The sequence below is a fragment of the Gymnogyps californianus genome, chromosome 5, assembly GCF_018139145.2.
Source record: "Gymnogyps californianus isolate 813 chromosome 5, ASM1813914v2, whole genome shotgun sequence".
NCBI lineage: Eukaryota > Metazoa > Chordata > Aves > Accipitriformes > Cathartidae > Gymnogyps > Gymnogyps californianus.
The window spans coordinates 45,505,310-45,528,987 of NC_059475.1; the positions used below are offsets into that span (position 1 = coordinate 45,505,310).

General features: G+C 47.1%; 1 protein-coding gene across 1 annotated transcript; it reads right to left on the reverse strand.

Annotated features, from left to right (window-relative positions):
* Positions 1 to 1,138: 1,138 nt before the first annotated feature.
* On the reverse strand, positions 1,139 to 15,422 carry TMED10 (transmembrane p24 trafficking protein 10). The gene is made up of 5 exons (XM_050897528.1): positions 15,177 to 15,422; positions 10,904 to 11,024; positions 6,292 to 6,365; positions 1,941 to 2,067; positions 1,139 to 1,458 (listed from the first exon to the last, which is right to left on the reverse strand). The coding sequence occupies exons 1-5, from the start codon at positions 15,405 to 15,407 to the stop codon at positions 1,337 to 1,339; spliced, it is 675 nt and encodes a 224-aa protein (XP_050753485.1). The 5' UTR covers positions 15,408 to 15,422; the 3' UTR covers positions 1,139 to 1,336.
* Between the last annotated feature and the right edge of the window lie 8,256 nt (positions 15,423 to 23,678).

Consider the following 23,678-nt stretch of genomic DNA (forward strand, 5'->3'; position numbering starts at 1 on the left):
AGAAGGTGAAAGAATTTTAATCACTGCCTAAAAACTGCAGCAGGTAAGTCCAGGAAGTTAACCTGCCTGTTTTTTCCCAGCCTGGCTTATTTAACATCTTGTCATTTCTCAGCCATTCATATGGCATGAAGCTGCTGCTTGCTCTCTCTGTAGTACTGCATAGGAGAATAACAATTCTGTTGAGGGCACAGTTCAGACTCCCCCCAGACGAAGAATTAGCCTGTTCCTACCCTGTACTGTTTTTCTGAGTTCACCCACATTCTTCCAACAACCCCTCTGCCAACCTGCAAAGCACCCCTTGCACCCTCAGACCTCAAAGCAGGGCACAGGCCCTCATGCTGCACACGAGCAGCAGCCCACCTTGCTTTGAGGTCTCAGAAAATGAGATTCAGCCAGCTGCCTGCTGGATAAATGCTACACTGTTAGATGACAAAAGTCTCCTGCTCAATGTAAGACCAAGTTTCTTAGCATAACCTGCTCCTATTTGCTCTGTGACTGTATCTGACTGAGGCCTCCTGTCTGCACAAAAGGCCGTCCCTGACCAAGGCGTTCAGGAAAACTGCAGCATCATTTCAGAACAAGAGAGGCAAATCCAATACAAACACATGGAGCAAGGGCAGGACCAAGGCTGGACAGCTTACTTGAGCAAAGCAGGCTTCTCCTTTCCAAGCTCAAACACGTTCCCAAGCCCTCCTTCCAAGGCTCCCCTTCCTCCAGGCTGAACCACCGTATGCTCAAGTGCCCTGACCTGTCAGCACAGACACCAGCTCCCACAGGGAGAAACACAGAGGTCCACAACAGGGACCAAACCTTGGACCTCCCTCTATCCTCAGGCCCTGCTGGAATGATGGATCCTATTGCTTTGCACTCACCTCCGTTTGCACGAGGCTTAGATCCCAGCTGGTCAGAACAGGGAATCCCCGGCTCTGCCCCGGTGCTAGCTGCATGGCACCTAAAGAGCTCAGCAGGGTCAAGTGGCTCAGAGTAACACTACAGTCACAGACAGATGGGAGACATTATCAAACCAAGATTATAAAAGGAGAACAGACAGCGCAAAAACTTGCTGCAGCTGTCATGGAAACATCTTTTTTTATTTAATCGCTGCCCCAGGAATCCCCAAACCCATCACAACCTCCCCCACCCTCAACATCCAACAGGATTTTACAAGTCCCCCGTTGCCTCCAATGTTTAGGCTCCCCTCCCCCTTTAGGGTCCAGGTTCCTGCAGAAAAGCTCCAGTCAGTGGGTATCATCTGTGAGATGGCTCCAGGGGGCCATGGCTGGGTCCCAGCGGTGTCCAGCTGGATCTGAGAGGAGGGGGAGGAGGACTTGCTCCTTTACTCAATCAGTTTCTTGGCCTTGAAGAAGCGACGCAGGTAGAAAACCTGCCAGGTGGCCAGTCCGATGAGACAGCACATGGAGAAAATGCTGAAGTATAGAACCCGGGTGTTTGTCGACTCTGAAACAAACAACAGATGATTGCATGGGAGTCTGACATCACAAGATGCGCCTCAAGAGGGCAAAGTTCCCAGCATTTTCTCTCTCCCCACCCCTGCGAAACGTCAAAGGCAAGATACCATACAGCATGAAGGCAAGGGCACCCAAGCACCAGCAGTACTTGAGAATAAAAGCAGAGGGAACAACGAGAAGGATAATGAGAGGGAACAAGGCGAAACTGTAGTTAATGGGCAACATTAAATGGTACAGAGTAATTCACATTAGGAATGGAGACAGAAATAAATTATTTCTAGAGCTGGGACACACAAAGACTCAGTGACTGCTTCAGAGGTAGAGAAGTATCAGCAGGTTTCCCTTACTAGGAACAGAACAGGCAGAGACCACTATAATTGCTTGATCTCCAAATGCTGTCCTAATAACACATTCAGCAGAAGTAAGGGGTCTTAGAGCTCCATCTCTCTGAAGGAGCACACAGTCTCTTACCATTTGTGTCCCTCATCTCCTCCTCTCGTTTCTTCATATAGGCAAAGTCATTAACGATAGACTCTGAAAGATCTTCCAGGCGCCTCAATTCTACTTCCAGAGGCTTCAACTTCTCCACTTTCGCAATCTAGAAAACAGAAGAGTCAGGCAATCACTGGGCCAAACCCAAAAGCTCCCACATGGGTTTTTACTGCCAGTTTGAACCACTCCTCCTCACATACTACAGATCTGGGGCATCCTTCCCCTAGGGAAACACCTCTACAAGCCAGAAACTACCATTGCCTAGAACACTATCACTTCTCCCACCTGTTCTCTGAAACACACTTTCCTACTACCCCTCCTACACAACAGAGGAGCACAGTATGCATGCAAGCACATTTCTTCCTTATTCGGCCTAATGTCATCTTATTCACAGTTGGCTTCTGAGGAGTGGGTAGAAGAGCTTGCCACATGACTAAACCTCCAGTGAATAGAAGTCACAGACTGAGATACAGGTGACTAACTTACACACACATACGATATTGTTCTATAGGCACACAGGATATTAGCACCGAGACTAACTTTGCTAACTGTTGCCACACACCCCAGAAAGCCCGGGCAGCCTGATTCCCAGTAGTAGTGGTTTGATTACACCCACAAGAGCTCGGGGCTTTTATCACTTAGACTGATAACCTCAAGTGCAGCACATACTCTTGGCAGGGACCGCGCAGCTACGAAGTGCTCCATCTGCCTCAAGCCACCAGGTGACGCTGCTGGAATACTTACGGGACGGGCTGCCTTTGAGCCAGTTTGAAAGAAAAAGAAAAATACACTTCCCTTATAAAAGCTGGTTTTATAGGACATCACTTTTGTGCAGAACATGCAACCCACAGTCCTACAAGTCACAAGACTTGTATCCCAAAAGAAAAATCCACAGGACATTCAATTAGAAAGCATAGTCCACAACAGCAACTATTTAAAGTTGAATGTGTAAACACATGTCCCTGCCTGGGTCCTGGCTGTAACCTAACTACACGTTATGTAAAATCTGTGACACAAGGACATCACTCAAAGGAAGCTAACTGCAATTCCTGCCACTGCTACAGCGTAGGGTTTGGGTAACTCTGGTTCTTGCGTAGAATTTGTCACTATTACCAACGCGTGACAGGCCGCCGCCATGAAGGCCAGATGCCGTGTCCCCGAGTAATGCAGCAGAAGAAAGATGTGCTACAGGAAACTACAGAAAACACATGGAGCACCTGCAGCTCACCACCAGTCTCACTGCCACACAGGATTACTCAGACATAAGCCGCAGGATGGCATCCCTCAGTGGTCCGGGTGCCAAAAGGCCAGCAGGGCACCCAGGGTGCAGGCATCCCTGAAATGCCGCTTCCAGAGGCAGCTGCCTAGGCGTCAGAGCCCATCTGAAGAGATGCTCGTGACATTTCACTGAAGGGTCTTCACATGACATGCGTATCCTGGCAAGCCGCAGGCCATCAAGCAGTCATCTGAGGCTTTTTATGCTGAGGCGAGCTGTATATCACAGCTCTGCCAGCACAGCAGTGTCAATTCCAAGTGCGTTTGTGAGGAGGGGTAGGAAACAGGAGGTTAAACCCCACCTGCTTTCTAGCCAATAGGTTGTACTGACAAAACCCTGTGGCCTGGACACTTATCTTGCAGCAGAGCTTTGCTGAAAAACTGGCACCAGCATAAGCATGCCTATGGCCCAGGCGCTGCTGACACAGCTAGAGCAGCAGGTCTATAACACACACAAGGTCTCAGGCAGCTCTGCTGACAAGCTAACCCTGCATTGACCAGCTCCATTATCTTCCTGGAGGGCACTTTTCCTCATTCACAGAAGGCAACAAAGGTTCCACTGGGAAAAACCAAGGCTTGTCTGCTCCATCCTGCATTCCCCCTTCAGCTGCTCTTAATAGGTGTAGCTAGAAACATCTGATAGCTACTTTTAGTCCTGCATGTACTCCGAGATGCACATCCTGGAACCTCTTTCATCCCTAGTGAAGCCAATACACACAGCTGCTCCAAGGGATTTCGTATAAAGCCCACCAAGCATCTGTGTGGTAGAACACTATCATCCTAGAAGGAACATCTGGACCACCAGAACAACTGAGACAACTCCACTGAACTTCTCAGGGGCCACTCCAAGATTTGTCAAAGCCTAACTCTCCCTAGCATACAAAGAGACATGCTATAGCCAAGAATTGACAAGGACTAGCTGATCTGGAAAGGAATCTAGATCGCCAAGCCTTCTTGGTGCCCTCTGAAAAGTCTTTTCACTTTTTGCTACCTTCATTTCTACTTATTGAATGGAGAAAGTTATTCCTCCCTACCCCAGAGAACTAAGGTATGACACTGCCATGCAGTTAAGTTTTCTAACCCAGCTCACTCTCCCAGTGCTTTGCTCCAAGAATGTCTGAATCTATGAAAGCTTACGAAGCCAGACTTGGACATAACCCCTCCTCTCACTCCACATATCCACGCACAAGCAGGACAGTATCAGTGACCCTCGTTCAGCTCCCTGCATCAAGGCTCCTCGCAGAAATTCAACAAGAACTGGAGGGGAAGACAGGTCACTGGTACCTTACAGCAGATGAATATCACAAGCAAAAGGCTCAAAATAGCAGCAATTCTAGGTGAGAAACCTGAGCAACAGTCCTCCCCTCTGAGGTCTTACAGCAACCTGTCAAGTCAAAATCCACAAATACTACAGCAACCTGGGGAGAGAGAGGACGAAAAAAAGAAAACACACTGCAAAGCAGTGTGGCTAAACATCCGTAGCAGCTGTACAAACAGTAAACCAGTTTGAGTCCTTTGCAGACGTGCTGCTCAACAAGGTTCAACACAGTCTGCCACTCAGAGGTCCTCAAAAGTCAAGGACACCTGCCAGTGCTGCCAAGATCTGCATTTGGTATCAGGTGGGACTGCAAGTCTAAATTCTTTTTTTCCCATGTTTGTCCATGGACCTTTTCCATTGATCTAACTACATTGACAAGCATAATGGATACTTACTTTTATTCCAAGACAGTTGTATCAGTACAACCAGTGAGTATGTAGATACACAGGCATAAGAGAACCTTTCTGCATAGGGACAATGCCTCTAGGTAGCACTACGGTAATGTAACTCAGAGTATGCTGTGGGGTTGTATTTAAAGAGACTCTGTAAATGTAGTCAGCATAATCCTCCCAGTTACACTCTCAGGGGTCATCCCATAAGATTTCAACATCCTGTAATCCTTCAGTAGCTGGTTGCCAGACAGCCAGCCCAATGATTGCTCTGCTCTTCCCTGACCCCAAGCGCTTTTTTACTCTCCATGTAGGATGTGCTCTAGCCTGCCTTATGCAATGATTGCTCTGCTCTTCCGTGACCCCAAGCACTTTCTTACTCTCCACGTAGGATGTGCTCTAGACTGACTTAAGCCACGCAGGACCAGCTAGCCCAAAGCTCAAAAGGATATAAAAACTCCAGCATGCCCATCTCAGAAATTTGCTCATTTTCTAACTGGCACCATACACAGCCTCCTCTGCTACCCACTCTCCTCCTTAAGGCATCTCCCATGCTGTTGTGTGCAGTGGACAGAGCAATCATTTGCAGGAATCTTTCTCCGCCAACTACTCTCATTTTCTCAGGCACAGGCTCTGTGCTGGGGGATGACTGACCCCAAATTCTAGTGAGCCAAAAGCATAGTAGCAGCCATCAAAATTCAGCATCCAAACCAGCCAGGACTGTCCCAGCCACAAAGCAACTGCTATTCCACACAGCTGGCTCTTGGGTCTAAGAAAGCTATGTCCTCCTATGATGGAAACGTTTAGGCTTTATGCCTATTTGCAATGTCACGCCTTCAAACCAAATACCCATTTCACACCAGCTACTACTCTGCCAAACACCTTTACATTGGTACACCGCCAGTTCTTAGAAATGCACAAGCGCCACTTCAGGGCTATTGAGCCAGTACATCTTACAGTCAGGAAGGTAAGAACAGTAACAATGCAACTTGACCTTTAGGAGGATCTGATATTAACCTAAAACACCCTCCGCTGCTGGGGCTGGGGAAACTTCACCTCTCAGTCTCTTGTTGCCTCTAATGCCTATGCCCAGAAGCTGGGTCACGCTGTCCTCGCAAAGAAATTCACACATTAGGCTCCAGTTCCCAGAGCACAGAATTACTTTTAGTTGATGTTTGTCTTTTTTTTTATCCCCTTACACATAAAGCTTCCCTGGAATTGTAGGTTGCAGACAGCCTTTCATCACCGCTGGGAAAACAGCTTCCCATCATGAGCCCCAGATCTACAAATGGCATCACGTGAGTGCTGGGAAAGGGGAGCCTGCAGTGCAGGCAGCCAGGGGACATACCTCCTCGTAGTTCTTTGCTTCAACTCCATGCTTCATATCCAGAGTCACGAGCTGGTCCGGCATCCTCCCTGTTCCTGGAAGCATAATGAAAGGATTCATTGTGCAAAATATTCAGCCTGCCAGGAAATCACCAGCTCTCCCCACCACTGAGGAAGAACTCACAACACCCCTCCCCTCCCTCCATGTCTGCAGCTAACTGCGGAGGCAGCACAGTCCAGCCTAAAAATACAGAGACTTCACAATAAATCCTGGCTGAAGGAGAGCCTCCCAAAGATAATGAGAACAAGCTGTAACTAAAAGCGCTAAGTGTGCGTAGGATGCAAATCACTGTAAAAACTGCAGAGGATTAGAAGATGAATACCAGCTGCTTTGAGACAGCCTGGCGAAGGAAAAGTCACCAGAGGGACAAGTCACCAGAGGGACAAATATTCAACTGGGAAGGCCACGTTCCTCCTAGCAGGAAGTGCACCGGCAACTTGTCAAGGTTACTGGGGTTGTAAATGATTTTACATTCAAAGGAGCAGAAGATAAACTGCTCTAATTGAGGAATATGGCATACAGGGACTACTGACCCTCGCGTGCTGCAGCATCTGCAGAAACAAAGGCAATCCCTTTACCAACATATCTTTTCAGGTAAAGAACAGCTCAGATGTTCGAGATTCACACTGCTAATGCAAACCCCAAGATGGCAGGAGGCTTCTGAAGCCGGGAAAACGCCACTTCAGAGAACTGCCAGCTGGAGCTGCACAAACAGTGAGTAGCATAAGGCTGCAGTCAGCAACACAGTAGGTATCTGTTAAGGCTGTAGCCCCCAAGCTAGGGACACCTATGGCTGATAGCTTCTTTTAACTGCTACAAACTGTCACATCTGAGAACATTCACAAGAGGAAAAAAAAAAAAAAAATATATCTAGAATAGGCATATAAGGTACCCTAAAGAATGCAGCACATCAGCTAACCCAAGTATCATATTCCAGTATACCACCCACCAAGGAAATGTCTGTACATAACACATTCCCAAATCCCAGCACTTCAGGGCATACAGTTGTCCTCAGCTGGCTGCCAGCAAAACACAAGGTCTGAATTCACTTATACCATGAATTTCAGAGTCTTTATTCAGGAGCATGTCCAGTACTCACACTTTGCCTTAGGAGGCTGCCAGGTGGACATTCCCTCAGTCCACAAACAAATTCAATGTACAGGTTACACTGGGTCACTCCAGTCAGGGCTAGGAAGATACTCCAGATCTTCAGTACAACATCCCCAAATTTTCTCTCTACCCACTGAACAGCTCTTCAACACCAGAGTAGAATCACCTCCACCTTCAACTGTTAGCAGAACATGGAATAACCTACTGACAAGATGGTCCATATCAATTACAAACTGTTTCTTAAATTTCCTGAGGGATACAGGAGCTCAAAACTCAAACCCAGCTATGTAAGAGCCCAATGGATAAATCAGGATTAGGATGGAATTTTTTTGCTTTCTTATAAAAGACCCGTTACTGTAAAAACAAACTCAAATCCCAGCACTGTTCTTTAACAGACAGGCTGTATACAACCACCCAGTGCTCCTTTCTCCAACCACAAGTTTTGACTGCTTATGCCATACATATACCAGCATGCTTGGAGACTGGCAGGTAGGACAGCCAACAGTAGCTGCAGAAGAAAATTCAAAGCACACAGTTCAGTGAGAGTTTTTCTTTTAACATTGTTTAAATTACAGCAACTTCGGTGGAGAGCGGGAGCTTCCAGGAAGATACGAGAAAGATGAAAAGGCCAGTGAACAGGAGAACAGAACTGGAAGGATTAATTTGTCAGGCTGGAAGGGAGAGCTGCCAAGAGGCAGTAAGAAAGTAGAAAACTTAGAGCTGCTAGGTGCAAAGGGATGGAAAGCAGACATTCTGCAAGAGGTTAACGTGGTCAGGGACTGGCCTGGAAAAACTCAGGCTGCTCTTCTACAAGTTTACTGAGCCCAAGGCACTAGGCAGCTCCCTTCACGCTCATCAGATCCTCAGTAACTCCCTGCTCCTGCTGCAGCCAGGGCTCACCAGAGCAGACTGCATCAGCAGCAAAAACAGTTAAATCCCAGAGATCTTGAACTAAACTGATACCTATGTCCCCCAGGAGGTCTTCAAGAGGTCATCTCACATGAGCACAGAACTGTCTCCTGGGAGATTAGGGGAGCTCTTAATTTGCAAAGTCAGTGGAAAAACAGGATAGTTGAACTGGAAGTAAAAAAATTTTCCCACAGGAATTCCAGAAAAAATGAGCCATAACACTCTTAAAGTTTGGGAAGAGAAGGATTACAGAAGGAGCAAAGGGGTAAAGATGAGCACACGGGAAGAGCCCTACATGGGAGCATGTAGTGCCGGCCAGGCTGTTCTTCTCAGAGATTAGTGTACGGTGCAAGAGTAAGCGTGCCTGGGAAGAGAGCACTGGTCAGGAAGACAGGACTCTTCCACCCTGGAAGAGGGAAAAAAGCCTATCATGCAAACACCCATAGCTCCAAGAAGCACCTTAAGAACTCCTCCACTCTGATAAGGTAGACCTTCTAAATAGGATCTCCTTCTCACTTCCTCTTCCTCATTTCTGTGGTTAAGGATTGAGAAATCCCAGTTGCTTAGACCCCTCAGGTCCCAACGGCTCTGGGCTTCCTCTACCAACAGTTTTTCTCTTCCAGTACTCCACCAACATCCTCCTTGGCTGCTGCACTACAAGTAAGTCCTGACCACTTACTTGATAAGACTGTGGAAAAAAAACCCAAACACCTTTAAAGAGAAACATGGGAAACATGGGGATAAAACAGCACTTGGTCAGTTCCCCTATTCCCATGCTGACCTTATAGAGGAAACAAGGCACTTCCTTGTGACGTGGTTACTTCTTCCACAGTACCTTAACCAAGTCCTGCAGATGATCAAGCCTACAGTGCCACCTCCCTTACTTTAATACTTCCTTGATTTCCAGCACAGGCATGGGAAATCTGGAGATACTCACCATGCAGCATCTCTCTTTAGCAAGGAATTTGGGGCACCTGCGTCCAAAAAGAAACTGGCAGCTTGGAGGCCCCTAAAGAGAAAGCCTCCAGAAGAGGATCCAGCTGCTCAATTGAACAGCTCTAGATTTTGGCACCTCAACGGCCCACTGGTCACCAGGTAGAAGCTGCACTCTGAAATATTTTATCCTCATCAGTACTGAAAGCTTTAAAACAAGCTTGCAACAATACAAGGGAGCCAGGGAACAAACATTTGCTACAATCAAAAGAGCTGTAAGGGGCTCAGTCTAGGCAAGAAACCTCTGGTCACAAGCACTGAAATAAGAGTCTAGACACAACTAAAGAAAGAAGCCTTTGCCACTTCAGTGTGTGATGACATGGAAGGTATGAAAGGATTTGTGGGACTGTCTGGACACCTCCCAAATACCCAGGTGTTGGACAGTAAATAGCATGAGTGACTCCCAGATGAGTCACTAGTGCCTGCATGTCTCGATGCGTTAAGGAGCATTTGGAAGCCGTACCTTTGGAGTGAAATAAAAGCAAAATCCTGAACATTTGGGGTCACTGTAAAATACTGTTATCTGTAAAATACTATAGAAGAGGTGTTACAAGCCAGATCCTTCCCAATCCCAGCAAAGAACATAGCCTTCTCTTTCTGGAAAGTTCTCTTCAACTTGCAAACTATTTGTATCTTATACATGGAGCAGAACAGCAAAACAGAGGCTGCCTTTCAACAGACATGAGCAATGCTGCTAGTGACTTCTCTGTGAAATGCTCTGGAATCTTTTAGGATAAGACCTAAGAAGAACCAGGTCCAGGGAGCAGACCTCTGACAGCAACCATGAAAAGATGTGAGCACCTACGAACTTGCACGTGCTCACACCACCGCAAATGAGACTAGAGCCCACGTGTTGGCTGTTTTCAGCACGTTTGTCCTGAAGTTGAGCCCAGCCACTCAAAGCAGCACATGCGTCACACTCACAGGAAACGAGCCTCAGCGCTCGTTAGGCAACCATCCCTGCAGCACAAATGCAAGGCTGACGTCCTGCTCGTTTCCCCTTTCCTTTACTGACCACTTAAGAGAGCAGTTGCGGGTGCAAACCAAGGCCACATTCTCTATACACACACCCCCACCAACCCCAGAAAATGGTTGCTAACCTAACGGAGGATTGCTGCCAAGTACACATTGCGGAGAGATCACGTTCCACCAAATGGAGAGAGATGGTCAGCTGGGGAAAAAGACAGGGTCCTGGAGATGATGGCATCCTGCTCTGTCCTGGCTCGACTGCAAGATGGGGAGAAGCATGAAAAGGGCAAAAGAGGTGTGGTTTGCTCCCCAGTACTGCCACTCATTGCAACTGTGGTGACCTCTACGGGAGGAACACGTGATTCCCCTTTCAGAGGACCCAAGCGCTCTACACGACAGCCGCAGAGGATTACTTAACTTCAAATGCAACACCGACAGCAAGACTGCCCACAACCTCCTGAAGATCACCTTTAAAAGTCAAAGTGTTCTATGGACCACACTCAGGATCACTTTACCCATACCCCTAATCCACATATCTACGTGAACTTGATCAGAAGCTATAAGCAGCCAACAGACCTTTCACTTCACTTACCCACAGGAAGCTTGCTCTCAAAGCAGGCCTCAAACATATCATAGTCTTCAGTGGTGAAGGCAAACTTGCCCTTAGTGGCATCCTCCTTGGCATACAGAATGTGCCCAGCTGAGTCAGTTATCTGTAAGAGAGACAACGAGGGTAAGAAACACAGTGCTTCGCTGCCACAGGCTCACGCTGCCTGTGCAGGAAGAGTTCTGCTAGCCTCCCCTTTGGATCTGCTGCCTTCTCCTTTTAACAGTTGCCCTCCTTCCTCGCGACTATATCAATTTCTCCTCTCATCCCACTCCAGGAGCTGACAAAGTCAGAGTGCCTCTAAGGTAATTATTGACTTTTAGATTGAACAAAAAAACCCCACCAAAAAGCAAGCAAGCAACCAACCAAAAAAACCCCAAAACCGAAAACCACATTAATTCCTCTTCTTCCTATAACCCCTGAACACAGACTACATTTAGGAACTCTAGCTGAACCAAACTGTTATTCATTGCCTTCATTTTGCAAGCAAAATTCATAAATTCCCATAGCAACAGAGATACGGAGAAGCCTTATGAGACAAAAAAGACTCATTCCCCAGAAGATGAAACAGAGAAGGGCACATCTATTCCTCTAGAAATGAACCATCAGTGTGGCCCTGAGTTATACAAGGTTTGGGTGCCAAGATCCATAAAAGTGGCCACTTCAGACTACACAGACAGAGTAATAATTGCTTTGCGCTAAGTCTATGAAATTACTAAGAATAGGTAAAAACTGTAGGTGTACAAAAATGCTTCAACAAAGAGTAAAAAAAAAGGACACACATTTCATGATGCAGACTTGAGAATTATTGTGCTCAATTAAAGGCTCCGTCCAGCTGAAATACTCTGACCATGGAGAGGGGTGAAAAAAACTGAAGGCATTACGATACTGCGTGAAAATCAACAGTGTGTGTTCCACTGGAATGCTTCCCAGTTTCCCTCAAATCTATCCTTCAACAGGTATGTCTGAAAAAGCTTGGGTGCTAAAGTTACTACGGGTTTTTGAAAGTCTTAGAGGTGAAGAGACTAAAAAGCTTGGGAATAATTTTAAAGGTATGTAAGACAGAAGTACACAAAATAATTTGTGGTATGGAGAAGGTAAGTCAGACATTCTCCTTTACTCCATCTTACAACAGAAAACCAGTCTTGTTCCCCTGCACAAAGGCCATACAAAAGGGCTACGTACCCAAAATGATTCTAAGGAAACACTCTTCTTTGTTCTTATTAGAACACCTAATTAACTCCCTGCCATGGGACACCACTGATGCCAGCAGCCTGCTGGTCTCGGAACAGGTGCGGACCTTCACATGGATAATGAGAGTTGCTGCATTAGGCAGGAAAACATAATAAAGTATATAAATCCTCATGCCTCAGGGTATAAACCATAGCAGGCAAGACTTTAGGAACAAGCTTCCTCTACATACAGATTATCCCGTAATTGTCTGTTACAGGATTTGCTGTACCTGCCCCTGCACCATGTGGTATTTGTCAGCATCCGAGAACGAGGAGCACTGTTCTCCCATGCTGCAGTTCCTGCTCAGAGCTCTACCTGTATCCAAGCAGCGAGCAGATGAAAGCAGGCCTGCGCAGTCAGACACAGGCAGCTGTGTTGCCATCCCCCTGCCACAAGCCACCAGACTATTGGAGGCACTCGGCTCAAGTGAGCCGGCCCCGCTGGAGTACAGGACTGTCCACACCTGACCACGCAGACACAACGTAAAAGCATATGTTTTGGCCACCATACGGCACACACAATTTAATGGAGCGGTCCTGATTAACCAAGATGTTAGCTTCATCAGCGTGATACCATATAATCTGCACACTGGGTTCTCCATCCCAAGAAGCGGTCACAAGAACACAGCACAGAAAGCTCTCAAATGTCCCTATTATTTTGAGCACTATTCCCTTAGGGCTTTGTAGACACTGGAGCTAATCTTTAGCTAGAGAATATTATGCAGCTTGATCCATTTTTGCCCTTTGCAGCTCTAGCAATAGCCTGCTCATGAACAGGATTCTGGACAGTAAAAGCTCTGCTATGCGCCTTTCATCAAAACTGAATAGCATTGCCCAAATCAGCCAAATACACTGCCCATTCAGCCGGGCGTGCGGGGGCAGGAGAAGCTGCTAATAGCCCAGCCAGAACACTTGTGGGGGAGTTGACCTGAAAGGGATTTTTCATGCTATTCTAACGTTATTTACGGTAATGCAATCCCCTACAGACAGGGCATTGTTCGCCCTTGACAAACAGCCCGACGGTTCCCCAAACGGCCGGCCGCGACAATGGGGCAGAGGCACGTGGCTGGGCCCAAGCGAGACCTCAGCCGCCCCGACGCTGCCCCTCGGCAGCCAGCTGGCAGAGCCCGCAGATGCCTCCAAAACAGAGGGTGCCACTGTTAGCGCTGCGGTATCACACACACAAAACTTAGCTCACCGGCAGGAACTGTACTGAGCCTGGCCAGGATTAACTACCAACCTCCTACGTTTGGTGGCCCGATCCAGGGGACCGAAGCAGGCCATCCAGTGCAGAAGGAGCGAGACCACCTAGAGACTTGGTGTCTTGAACTAACTTTTTCCACACAAACTTAGACACAAAAAGAAGTATGCACCTAACAGAGGTGTTACAGCACAGGCCCAGCATGTTGGGAGGCCCCAGCATACCTGAACAATAAGAAGGAAAGCAAGAATTGCATAGATTATTGTTTCTCCTTTGTAGCTTTTCAAACTAGCACAGGACTTGACTTTATTTTATTTTATTTTTATTTTACAGTTCCAGTAAAATACAACTTCCATGAGCAGTCCTACCTGGATACCAGCTTCAGCAGCAAAGCCAGACTAAGACTCAAGCATGGGATTCACTGCTTCATCACCTCCCTAGACAAGTCCTCTGTCATAAAAGTAAGTTTTGGAAGAGACTGTGGGGTCAGTTGACCTAAGAGTGGGCAACCAGAGAACCAGGAGGCTTGATCACTGAGCAGTAAGAGACGGATAGGAACGTGGCACTCAATCTGAAATACATGCACCTTACCAGGCAAATACTACAGCAACAACTTAAAGCATTAAAGCTGCTTGGCTCTGCCTATACACAGACAAGTTTCCTCTTACAAATGACGTAACCATACACAGCAGAACAAGATTTTAAAGAGAGCAATACTCCAGAAACAGCCTTCTCTAGCCATAACGAAGCACAACTGCCAATAACCCAAAGCCTTCGGGTGTCTGTTGGCAGATACTGGAAGGGCAACTTGATTTCAGGATATCTCAAATACTCACTGAATAACACTGAGTTCAGAGACTCCTGAGCAGACCATCCCCTCTGTTTGCGTGCTTACTTTTGAAACCTTTGGAGCTTAGACAGAAATAAAAAAAAGACAGAAAGCTGTTACAAACTGATTACATAGCAACAGACCTTACTCAGCTAGTTGGGAAATTTGAAGAAAGCCTAGGGAAGGCAGACTGTGGACAGAATTAAAGCGCAGCTGTTGAAGTTTTAATAGCTGCTTGTCACGTAGATGTATTATTCACATATATTCTGCTGACCCTTCCCCTATACTCCCTAAAGATCCTTTAGGATCATTTTCTCCTCCATAGCAAACACCCGCCTCCTTAAAATCCACGCCAGCCACGACACAGCAAGATGGGAACAGCCATTTTGCGTACCAAGACCTGCTTTCTAAGCCCCCACCTCGCCCTTTCCCTGCGGCCTGCTGCTCCATCCCGTCGTGCCAGGCAATACGCGGGGAGGGAGCCCTTGGAAAGCCACGTCACCGTAACTCTTCCCTCCTCACACGCTGTCAGGAGGCTCAGGACGGCCTTATCGCAGCGGCCCGGCCCGCCAGCCGCCGTATAATCCGCACGCCGAAGGCCTTCGGCGTGCGGATTATACGGCGGCTGGCGGGCCGGGCCGCTGCGACGAGATCTTTGTGGGCATGAAAAAGCCTGTACTTGGCTCCAGCCAAAATCCTGCCCCGCTCGCTTCGCTACCCAACACCCAGACGGCAGAGCCCCTGGGCGAGCTGCTGGCCCCTAGCACAAGGCGAGTCCTGCCCCATCCCTCCCCCCGACGTGCCACAGGCAGGAGGCCAAGCCCGCTGGAAACCCACGCGTGGGTTGGTGTCACGCGTGGAAAAGCGTCATCCATTTCCCCCCCCCCCCCTCCTCCCCCGCCCCGCCCCCGCACGGTCGGGGAGGCGGGGCCACGTCGCCCGTCCCGGCCTACCCCCACTTCCCCCCGCTCCCCACCCGTCGGGCCGCCGCCGCACCTTGAGGTTGGCGGAGGGTCCGGTGGAGGAGCCCTGCGGGGCGCCGATCTCGTACTCGCCCGTGACCAGCGTGTCGCGGTGGATCTCCTCCCGCAGGCACTTCCGCGCCTTGCCCGGCAGCTGGAAGGAGATGGGCCGCGCCGGGCCCACCACCAGCAGCAGCAACAGCAGCAGCGGCGGCAGGAGCGGGGCCTGCCCGAGGCGGGGGCGGCCGGGCAGCGGCAGCGGCATGGCGGCGGCTACGGGTGCGGCAGGCCGGGCCTCCGCCTCCGCCACACGTGACCAACGCCGCCGGGTGCGTCACGGCGGGGGCGGGGCCGGGGGCGGGGCGGGGCTGCGCGAGGCGCCCGGCGGGCGGGGGGGGGAGGGATGCGGTGCGGGGTGCCGGCGCGCGGGTGGGAGCATCGTCCCACGGATCCCGCGTAAATAGGGCGTTCCGTGTCCTCCTGACCGCCTCCCCCTCGAGGTGCACATGTGCTGGACTTTGGTACTGAAGCTTGTCCCTTCGAGTGGGCTATTTAATTATTAAATAAATGATTAATGAAATTAATTCGTTAATAACGGATGATAATGATTGATAATAATTTAATCCATTAAAGAAACGAAAAACTAAAAACAAAACAAAAAAATCAAACCGTGCTCCAATGCAGAGGAGTGTACTGGGGACGGACAAGCAGTCTGAATTTCCTAGAGCCTTCTGCACAGCTGGGTGCCTCCCAGGTCCTTCCATGGGAGATGCACTTGCTGTTTAATTATTATTATTTAAAATTTCTGAGTAATTTCCCTCCTGTCTTCTTCAGCCAAGAAAATTTAGTTTTATCAGATGTCTCACTTCTTTGGATCAGCATACTGCAAATACGATAGCAGCAGAGGTATGCAAGCGGTTTTGACAGCAAATAAAATTATGATGATTTTTAAAGATACTCAGAGGATTATTCTTTTCTCTCCCTTTCCAGCATATGCTCACATCTACTTTTTTTTTTTTTTTCCTCTTGGTCTATTTTACCCTTTAGGAACATAGCATTCAATAACCCACCAACCAGCTTTGGACCACTGCTGCTTCCCCTGGCACCACACCACCGGCTTCCCTCCCTTCTCAGCCGCCCTCCCCGGGCCCGCGGCGCTGGCCCTGCCGCGGGGAGCGGCGCTGCCGGGGACCATGTGCACGAGTGGGAGAAGCGACTTGCTCTGCGGCGTAACCTGCCTGCGCACAGGGGGACAGGGAGGAGGAAGATTTCCCAGGTGTGCGGTTATGATCGCCACAGCTGCAGTCAGCTCCTGGGATCAGCTGCAAGTGTTTGGATGTGCTGAGATGTAAGGAAAGGCAGGAAGAAAGAAACGGATAGTAACAGTGCTAGAAAGTAAAAAAGCTCTTTTATTTCTATTAGCTTGAGCAAAAAAAAATTACACCATTGTTTCACTTTTATTTCTTAAACATCACCGGTCCTCTCTCTCTGGGCAAAACGTCTTTAATGACAAGCAGTAACTAGGAATCGGTACAAACTTCACTCTTAAGAGACTTAAACCAGCAAACTTAATGCCTGGATGTTCAAGTGGAGATCAAGACAGGCCACGTCATGGCCAGAGCATTTTAAAGAATAGTTCTGTGCTTTCACATCCTTGTGCTTGTATTTACCGAGACACTACGATGAAGCCCGCCGTATGAAGGAACAGAAACTAAGCCCAACTGTACAGTGATGGAGTGACCTCCTTGCTCGGAGGGAGATAAAGAGAACCCTCACAAAAACAACTTCCCAACACTAGACCTTTGCCCTTCATTTAAATGGCATTTTAGGGAACCACAATTTTCCTTAGCAGAGCATGTATCTTAAGTGAAGGGTGGCTGTGCTCAAATGCTCAGTCCACTACTTTACTTTAAGCTCCAGTTTATTGTTTGAAATTGGATTTATGGTCACTTGTTGCACATTTCAATACATCTTTATTGTTCTAATCGGTTCACAAACCTTTCCTTACTTGGACAGTTAAATTATTTGGAAGCTTAACCATAACAAAATAAATATTTAGCTCTTTCTGCAATATGTCAAAGTATATTTGCACAATGAAAACATTCTTTCCATTGCAGCACTTAAGGCAGAAATACATATTATTTCACAAGCTTTAAGAAACCTAGATTCCTAGAATCTGAAGATATGAAATGTTGTAATGTTGTACCACAAAATTCCTGATGAAACATGCACAGTACGACAAACCTCTCCATGCAGAACATTCCTCATACCAATGATACGTACCCAGCCTTCTAGCAGGATTAAAACATTCAATAATGCCTTATTTTCTGGGGCAAATATCAGAGAAAGTGGCTCATCCATGTTAAGGTAGGTTCATTTTCTAAAATCGAAGTGTGAAGTCAACCATCAAAGAGCAAATACATAACTGACTACAATCCTTTCCTATTCTGGCTGTTTTGTCACAGTACATTTTTAGATGAGTTACATTTATGACCGACAAATTTATCCCCCAGTTTCTGTTGTAGCCTTCTCTCATGTGGACGCATTATGCTAGAAACTGCCGCGCAGGCAAGTTCAGATCTAATTATAAAACCCCATCAGAGATGCTTTAGTGCTTTAGCGTGTTGTGAAAGAAAATAGTACGGAGCTGCTGTGAGTCTCTTCACAATCCCCAGCTTTTCACGCTTTAAAGCACTTAAACATGCAACGGGGCAATCTTCCTTGAGTGTGCAAAGTAACTTACAGCAGCGGGAAAGCATTTTACGATCCTTTCAGCTGCAGGTTTAGAAATAACAGTCTTGCAGGGACATGCCTTAACGTTTCCACATAGTGGAGGCTGGCAAAATGAAATGCTTCCTGTAATTCTGAAACACTTAACAGAGGAGAAGGAGAGATTGGTAACTTGTTACACAACTTTCCAGATGAAGCGATGACCCATTTTAGCCTAATCTGCTGTGTTAAGTGTTGTGGGAGCTTGGCAATTAGCTGGAAGCAGGTATTTGTTCTCACTGCCACTAATCCATAGACAAATGGGTGTATCCCCAAAGTAAATATTACCCTGTCATCTGCCAATCACGATACGTTGCAAAAATTTAAACCATTTTGTTTGTGTATACCTTTTATATTTCCAAATATCCCTAATGCAGTTTCATTGCTGTCTTGAAAATGATGAAGAAAGCAATGAATTGTTCAGCTTTCAGCCCTGTGTTAACAAAGGAGCACTGGAAACCTTTAGGTGTCTCTGTAGTTTGAGACAGCAATGGCCACTGAGGAAAATATTCCCTTTCCCACCAAATTTCTAATTTTTTCCCAACTGACAAAGAATTTCACAGAGTGTTGGCAGTAGTCAATTTCTGCTGTACCAAAATGTATCTTTTATCTATGGTAAATGGCAGAAAACAACACTAATTTGCTGTCTCCATGAAACAATGTGTATGAATGTGTGTGAATGATGTAATTAGACTTTTTTTTACTGTTTCTGCGTCAGCTGCTGTGGCATTTCTGCATTTTCTTCTTTTAGACAATAAAAAGTTGAAACAATTTTCTTCTTAAAAACTATTCTAGACTTACTTTTATGCTTTATTCCTTTTGCATTCTGCCTTGCACCTGGCAATCCACTGCAAGCTACCGAGAAACTTCTATAAAAACTACATATGCTTTATGACACTAATTGCTGTTTTTACTAACCATGCAAAATTATTCATCCACTTCTTCTGGAAAGTGCAAGGCCTCTTCTTTTAAGGGGCTATATTTGAACCCATTGCTGGGATATAACCATCACAGTCACCATCGTGATCACAATCCAGATAGGGACGTTATTCAATCAACTAAAAATAAATCAGTGGCTGAACAGCCATAAAACAGCATCGTGCTGCTCTGCCTTCCCTGGAATCTGTCCCAGAGACCCCAGGTACTGTTTGCTGGCCATATAGCTAAAACATATAGTGTTTGGATAAGAGGCATGGAACAAAATAACCTTTAGACATCAAGAAGCATATAAGGTAATTCCTTTGAGGAGACAAACTATTGTTACAATATATTTATACATATCTGTTTCCATTTCACTCAGTGACTGAAGTTGTTTCTACCTAAAGTAATTAAAAATCCTGTATAAATGTGAATTGGTTTTGCTCGAAAACAAGTGTATGGGGCTTGATCTAAAACATCAGTTCATTTAGGGAAACGAAACACCCTTCATCAAAGATAGCCCAGGTTCAATCACACACAAACCACTTTGAGGAAGCGAGCGTTCACAATGCTTCTCTCATCTCTCCCCAGTGCTTTGCCTGCCGCCAGGCAGGTTTTTGGCTTTCAAGCAATAGCCTGGCAGGCTCGCAAGGCTCCCTCCTAGCTTTTTGAGGAAATCTCCCACTTCATTTCCCAGCAACTTTCACCTACTGCCTTTCTGGAGCTCAAGGGGAGCCAGTTCCCCTTTCCATTCCCAACAGGCGGCTCCAACCGAAGCCCTGCTTCTCCCACGGCCCCAGCAGCGTGCACCACGTGAGCTCCACAGACGGCAGATGTCCGCTGGCCTCTCCTGCTCACCAGCAGCTGCGTTGGGATGAACTTTCCCAGCAAACACCAATAAAGAGTCCACCTAGAAACCTCCACCCTCTGCAAGAAGCAGCTGGCTTGTTTCCTCCTTTCAACCCCCCAGCCCCTGTCCTGTCCTCCTCTGACCTCTGCGATAAACTTGCCTTTGCTCAGGGAGGGTAAGAAATTGCTGTTTACACAAGCTTTCAAGAAGCTCTACAAAAGGTTGCATGCAATTTTGTTACCTAAGCCACGAGTCAAAAAAAAAAAAAAAAGAGGCCTGGGGTATTGTCATGTCTTAACAGGCAAACTCTCCAATGTTAAGTCATACCATTATTTTTCTTTCAGTTGTGAAATGCAGTGCAGGCTCAGGACAACACAAAAGAGAGTACGTTTCAAGGTTTGGGGCATAACATTATGGTTACTTTTTCTTAAAAGACTAGAGCTGAAATCCATCTGATTGAACGCCCATCTCTGCATCTGATGGGGCACGGGAGCTGCATCCCTTTTCCAAGCGATAGAGAGAAAGAGGTTATTCTACGGAGAAGGTCATCTCGTCCTGAACCAGACATCTAGATCTGGTGAGGTAAATCCCGCCCTAGGTTTCTTCAAACTGATTTTATGCTGAAATCGAGGTCTAATCAGCAGTTACATTGTGTACTTCTGCTCTGTACAAGTCTGTCTGAGCAGTCTCCTCACCCATGAAACAAATGAGTGAAATGGAGAGATAAAGCCAATTTATAATGAGCAGCACCTTAAATAAAAGGTGGTTGGCCGTGCTAGGTCCACCTCCCTGCAGACCAGGTGGAGTCCTCACTCACTTCATCCCTGTCAACTGCTGGGGACACCCAGACCAGCGCCCAGACCCCCGAGACCAGCTCCTCCGCTATCCTCTCCCTGATAACAGCTAGTGATGGACATGACACAGGAGAACGGAGAAGCCCACAGCAGAAAGACAGGACATATTTACTCCAGCATCAAATCTTTACTAGTTAGAGCTAGCCAGAGGACCTCAGAAGAAGACTCGCTATCCTTTTTAAAACATATACTGACTTTTAAAAATCTGGATGTTCCTACCCACCATATAAATGTCAATGGTTTTTGGTATTGCTGAATTCTTGAATTACATGCTTTCCAGACTTGCTGTCCGATGTCTGTGAAGGTATTTCCTTAAATCAATTTCAGTTTTTCATAACTGAAAGCTTATCTGTCACAAAACTTGTCTTCGAGTTGTACCTGATGGGAACGTAGCCAAGTCCTCTCTCAAGGAAGATGGCTGCCCAAGCTGCGGGAAGACAGCAACTGAGAGAAATACATGAGTAGGTATGAGGAAAGGCTTGTGTATGAGTGCGTTCAAGTGCAACTCTTCCAAACGATCCCCAGTTAAGATGAGTTGTGACTTCAGCTGCGTTTTTAAAAGAAAAATTCTGGACTGAATTCTTAATGTAACCATCCAGAGAGACTTACACATGTCAAAAGTAACATGAAAAATACCCAGGAATTAAAAAATAAATATTCTTGTGTAGGCTTTGCACATGATAGCAGTAAGCTTTTACTGTGTAGGAAGCCTGAAGTCTTTTTATTATTCTACTATGGTGATGATTAAACGTCAAAAACGTTTGTTACTAGAAGCTGTATTTCTTCAAGGGCTAATTTTAATTATTTTTAACTTCAGCTATTTAATATTTGTATCTCTCTGTTCTCAGATCTTTCCTTCTTATACATAGCAAGTGAGTGCAAGAACACTGGGGAGGGAACACCAAGACAGGAGAGAGCTCGAATCCCTATTTTAAACACAAAATTAACCTCAGCTGTAGCTGTGGAACCTATTTCTGAATGATATTATCCTCATATCGCCTGGTAATAATAGAGGACATTTATGCACAGGGATACTATATATTTCAAAGATATTGTCATGCTAGATGCAATGGAGAGTACCAAGCCAGGGTCTCCACTGAAGACAACCCTTAATGAATTCTTCCAGACTGACGTGATTGTTTTCAGCTCAGAACAGCCTTGCTGATTATTTGAAGATTCACGTGAAGAACATTCCTTCATCCTGCTCGTCAGAGTGGTCAGCATCTAACGAACGGGTTAATGAATATTACCTCGTATATATCAACAACAGCGCAGCTGAATGCTACTCAAGTCGCCAGCTCTTGGGAGGAGGCTTGGCAGCAAAGGCAGCAGTGAGATGGGATGTTTATTGGATGTCTTCCACCAGCTGCACTGCGCAGTGGCTTGAGTGTTAGATTATAAATATTTCCCCTTGTGAAAAGGGGAAGTTGGCTGGATGAACACTGATTCAGCAGGACATATTCATAGCCTCCGCAGAGATTGGTGTGTAAGAAAGCAGGAATGGGAAGCATTGAATTAGGCCTGGGAAGTCCCCTCTCTCCACAGGCACATGAGGAGAGCACTTATCCCTGGAAGCTAGTCAGCATGGCACGTGGGCAACGGGAATATTAATAACTCCTCTACAGCAAGACTTCTGTGGGGCAGGATGGCTCACCCAAACCACAGCCTCCGTGGCCACTTGGTGCAGATGGGCAACTTCTGCATTGCAGATTTCCTTCTGCAAGGGCAAACTGAGCTGCCAGGCTGGGTGGGGGTGCAGGAGGCACCCCAAAACCCAGGGAAGAGTAACCTCGGGGATACTGGTTTTCTCACTGCTGGCCACAGGCAAGAAGTCACTCCTAAGCATCATACCAAAGACCAGTGGGCCTTACGAACCTTTCCGGTGCACCGGCCTTAGTGACATGGCTGACCATTGCATGCAACATCTGATATGGAGAGTGTTAGTAGAGAGGCCTTTTGGTGAGCAGAACAAGAAAGGCCTTCTAGCTGGAGGGAATGGAAAACCAGGTAACAAAGATGGATAGGATGTGCAATCGCAAGTTCTCATCTGTCCTGCAGCATGGCTAGGAAGAGCTGATAAGGATCAAGTGGTAAGAGCAACAGGGAAATTTCCTTTGCCCTGCAGAAGCCTTCCCAAGAGGAGCAGGTCACAGAAGAGGTGTCAGAGTGATGGGATAGCTCTAGAGTTTGTCTTGGTGCTGGCTTTGTGCAAGTGGCTCTGACTCACCAGGGCAAATCTGGACCAGGGAGTTTCCAGGAGGCTGGGGCTGAAATCCCCAGGGATGTTAGTCTAGACAGGGTGCTCTTCCCTTTGACCTCATTGAGGTCCTCAGCTTCCTCTTTATGCAAGTAACGCCAGCTGCCAGGACAGGTTATTTTGGGCTACAGAACAGTTATGAAAGAGCAATGCGCTGAGGGTTTGAGGAAAAAGATGCTCCTGTTGTTAAGTATCCTTTTCAGATCACAATTGTGCCAGGCTGCTCCTTGCTACTGCTTACGGGAAACAATTTTTATTCCTGACGTCTTCTAAAGAGACTCAAACAGCCTGAGAATGGCTCCTTGCCTGACGCTGGGCGAGAGCTTGTAAAATGAGCTCCAATTCCCCCAGGATAACTGGAGGGAAATCCCAGTCATTAAATCTTCCGTCAAGTGACGTAAGAGGGATTGCAAATTAATCCTGCTCCCCATTCATCTCATCCCAGCAGAGATCCCGCTAGTAAAAACCAGTCCTCCAACAGCCCCAGGGGAATCCCAGACTGTATCATAGTGCTCTCCTGCCCTTGCCTGCAACAAATACGCCTGATATTTGATGTTCATGTGTTACTTATTCCATCCCTCAAGAGCTGGTGTGCAGGAGAGGGCGCGGGTGAAGTGTGAGTGCAGTGGACGCACCAAAGGCTTCCCATATTCCGTGCCGTTGAGCTGTGCGACCCTCTCTCTGCTTTTTCAGCAGCTGGTCCATGGCTGCCTCACCTGCCTTTGGTGTCTTGTAACTCTTCAGCAACAGCCAGCATGGTCTGAGGAGGGGTAATTTGTGGCTCATGGGGAAAGGACATGTTTTGTGGGCCCGTCTGGCCTGTCCCATCATTGCTGGTCCCTTCCACCTCTGTCTTCTCTGCTCTCTCAGAGGCTTTCTGCTACTAAT

What these genes read in the sequence shown, in the direction of transcription:
- TMED10 (XM_050897528.1), bottom strand. Translation starts at nt 15,407, where the DNA reads ATGCCGCTGCCGCTGCCCGGCCGCCCCCGCCTCGGGCAGGCCCCGCTC. An exon ending in TGAGAGCAAGCTTCCTGTGG is followed by an intron (nt 6,366 to 10,903) that starts GTAAGTGAAGTG and finishes TTATGCTTCCAG; the next exon opens with GAACAGGGAGGATGCCGGAC. An exon ending in GGAGATGAGGGACACAAATG is followed by an intron (nt 1,459 to 1,940) that starts GTAAGAGACTGT and finishes TGTTTGTTTCAG; the next exon opens with AGTCGACAAACACCCGGGTT.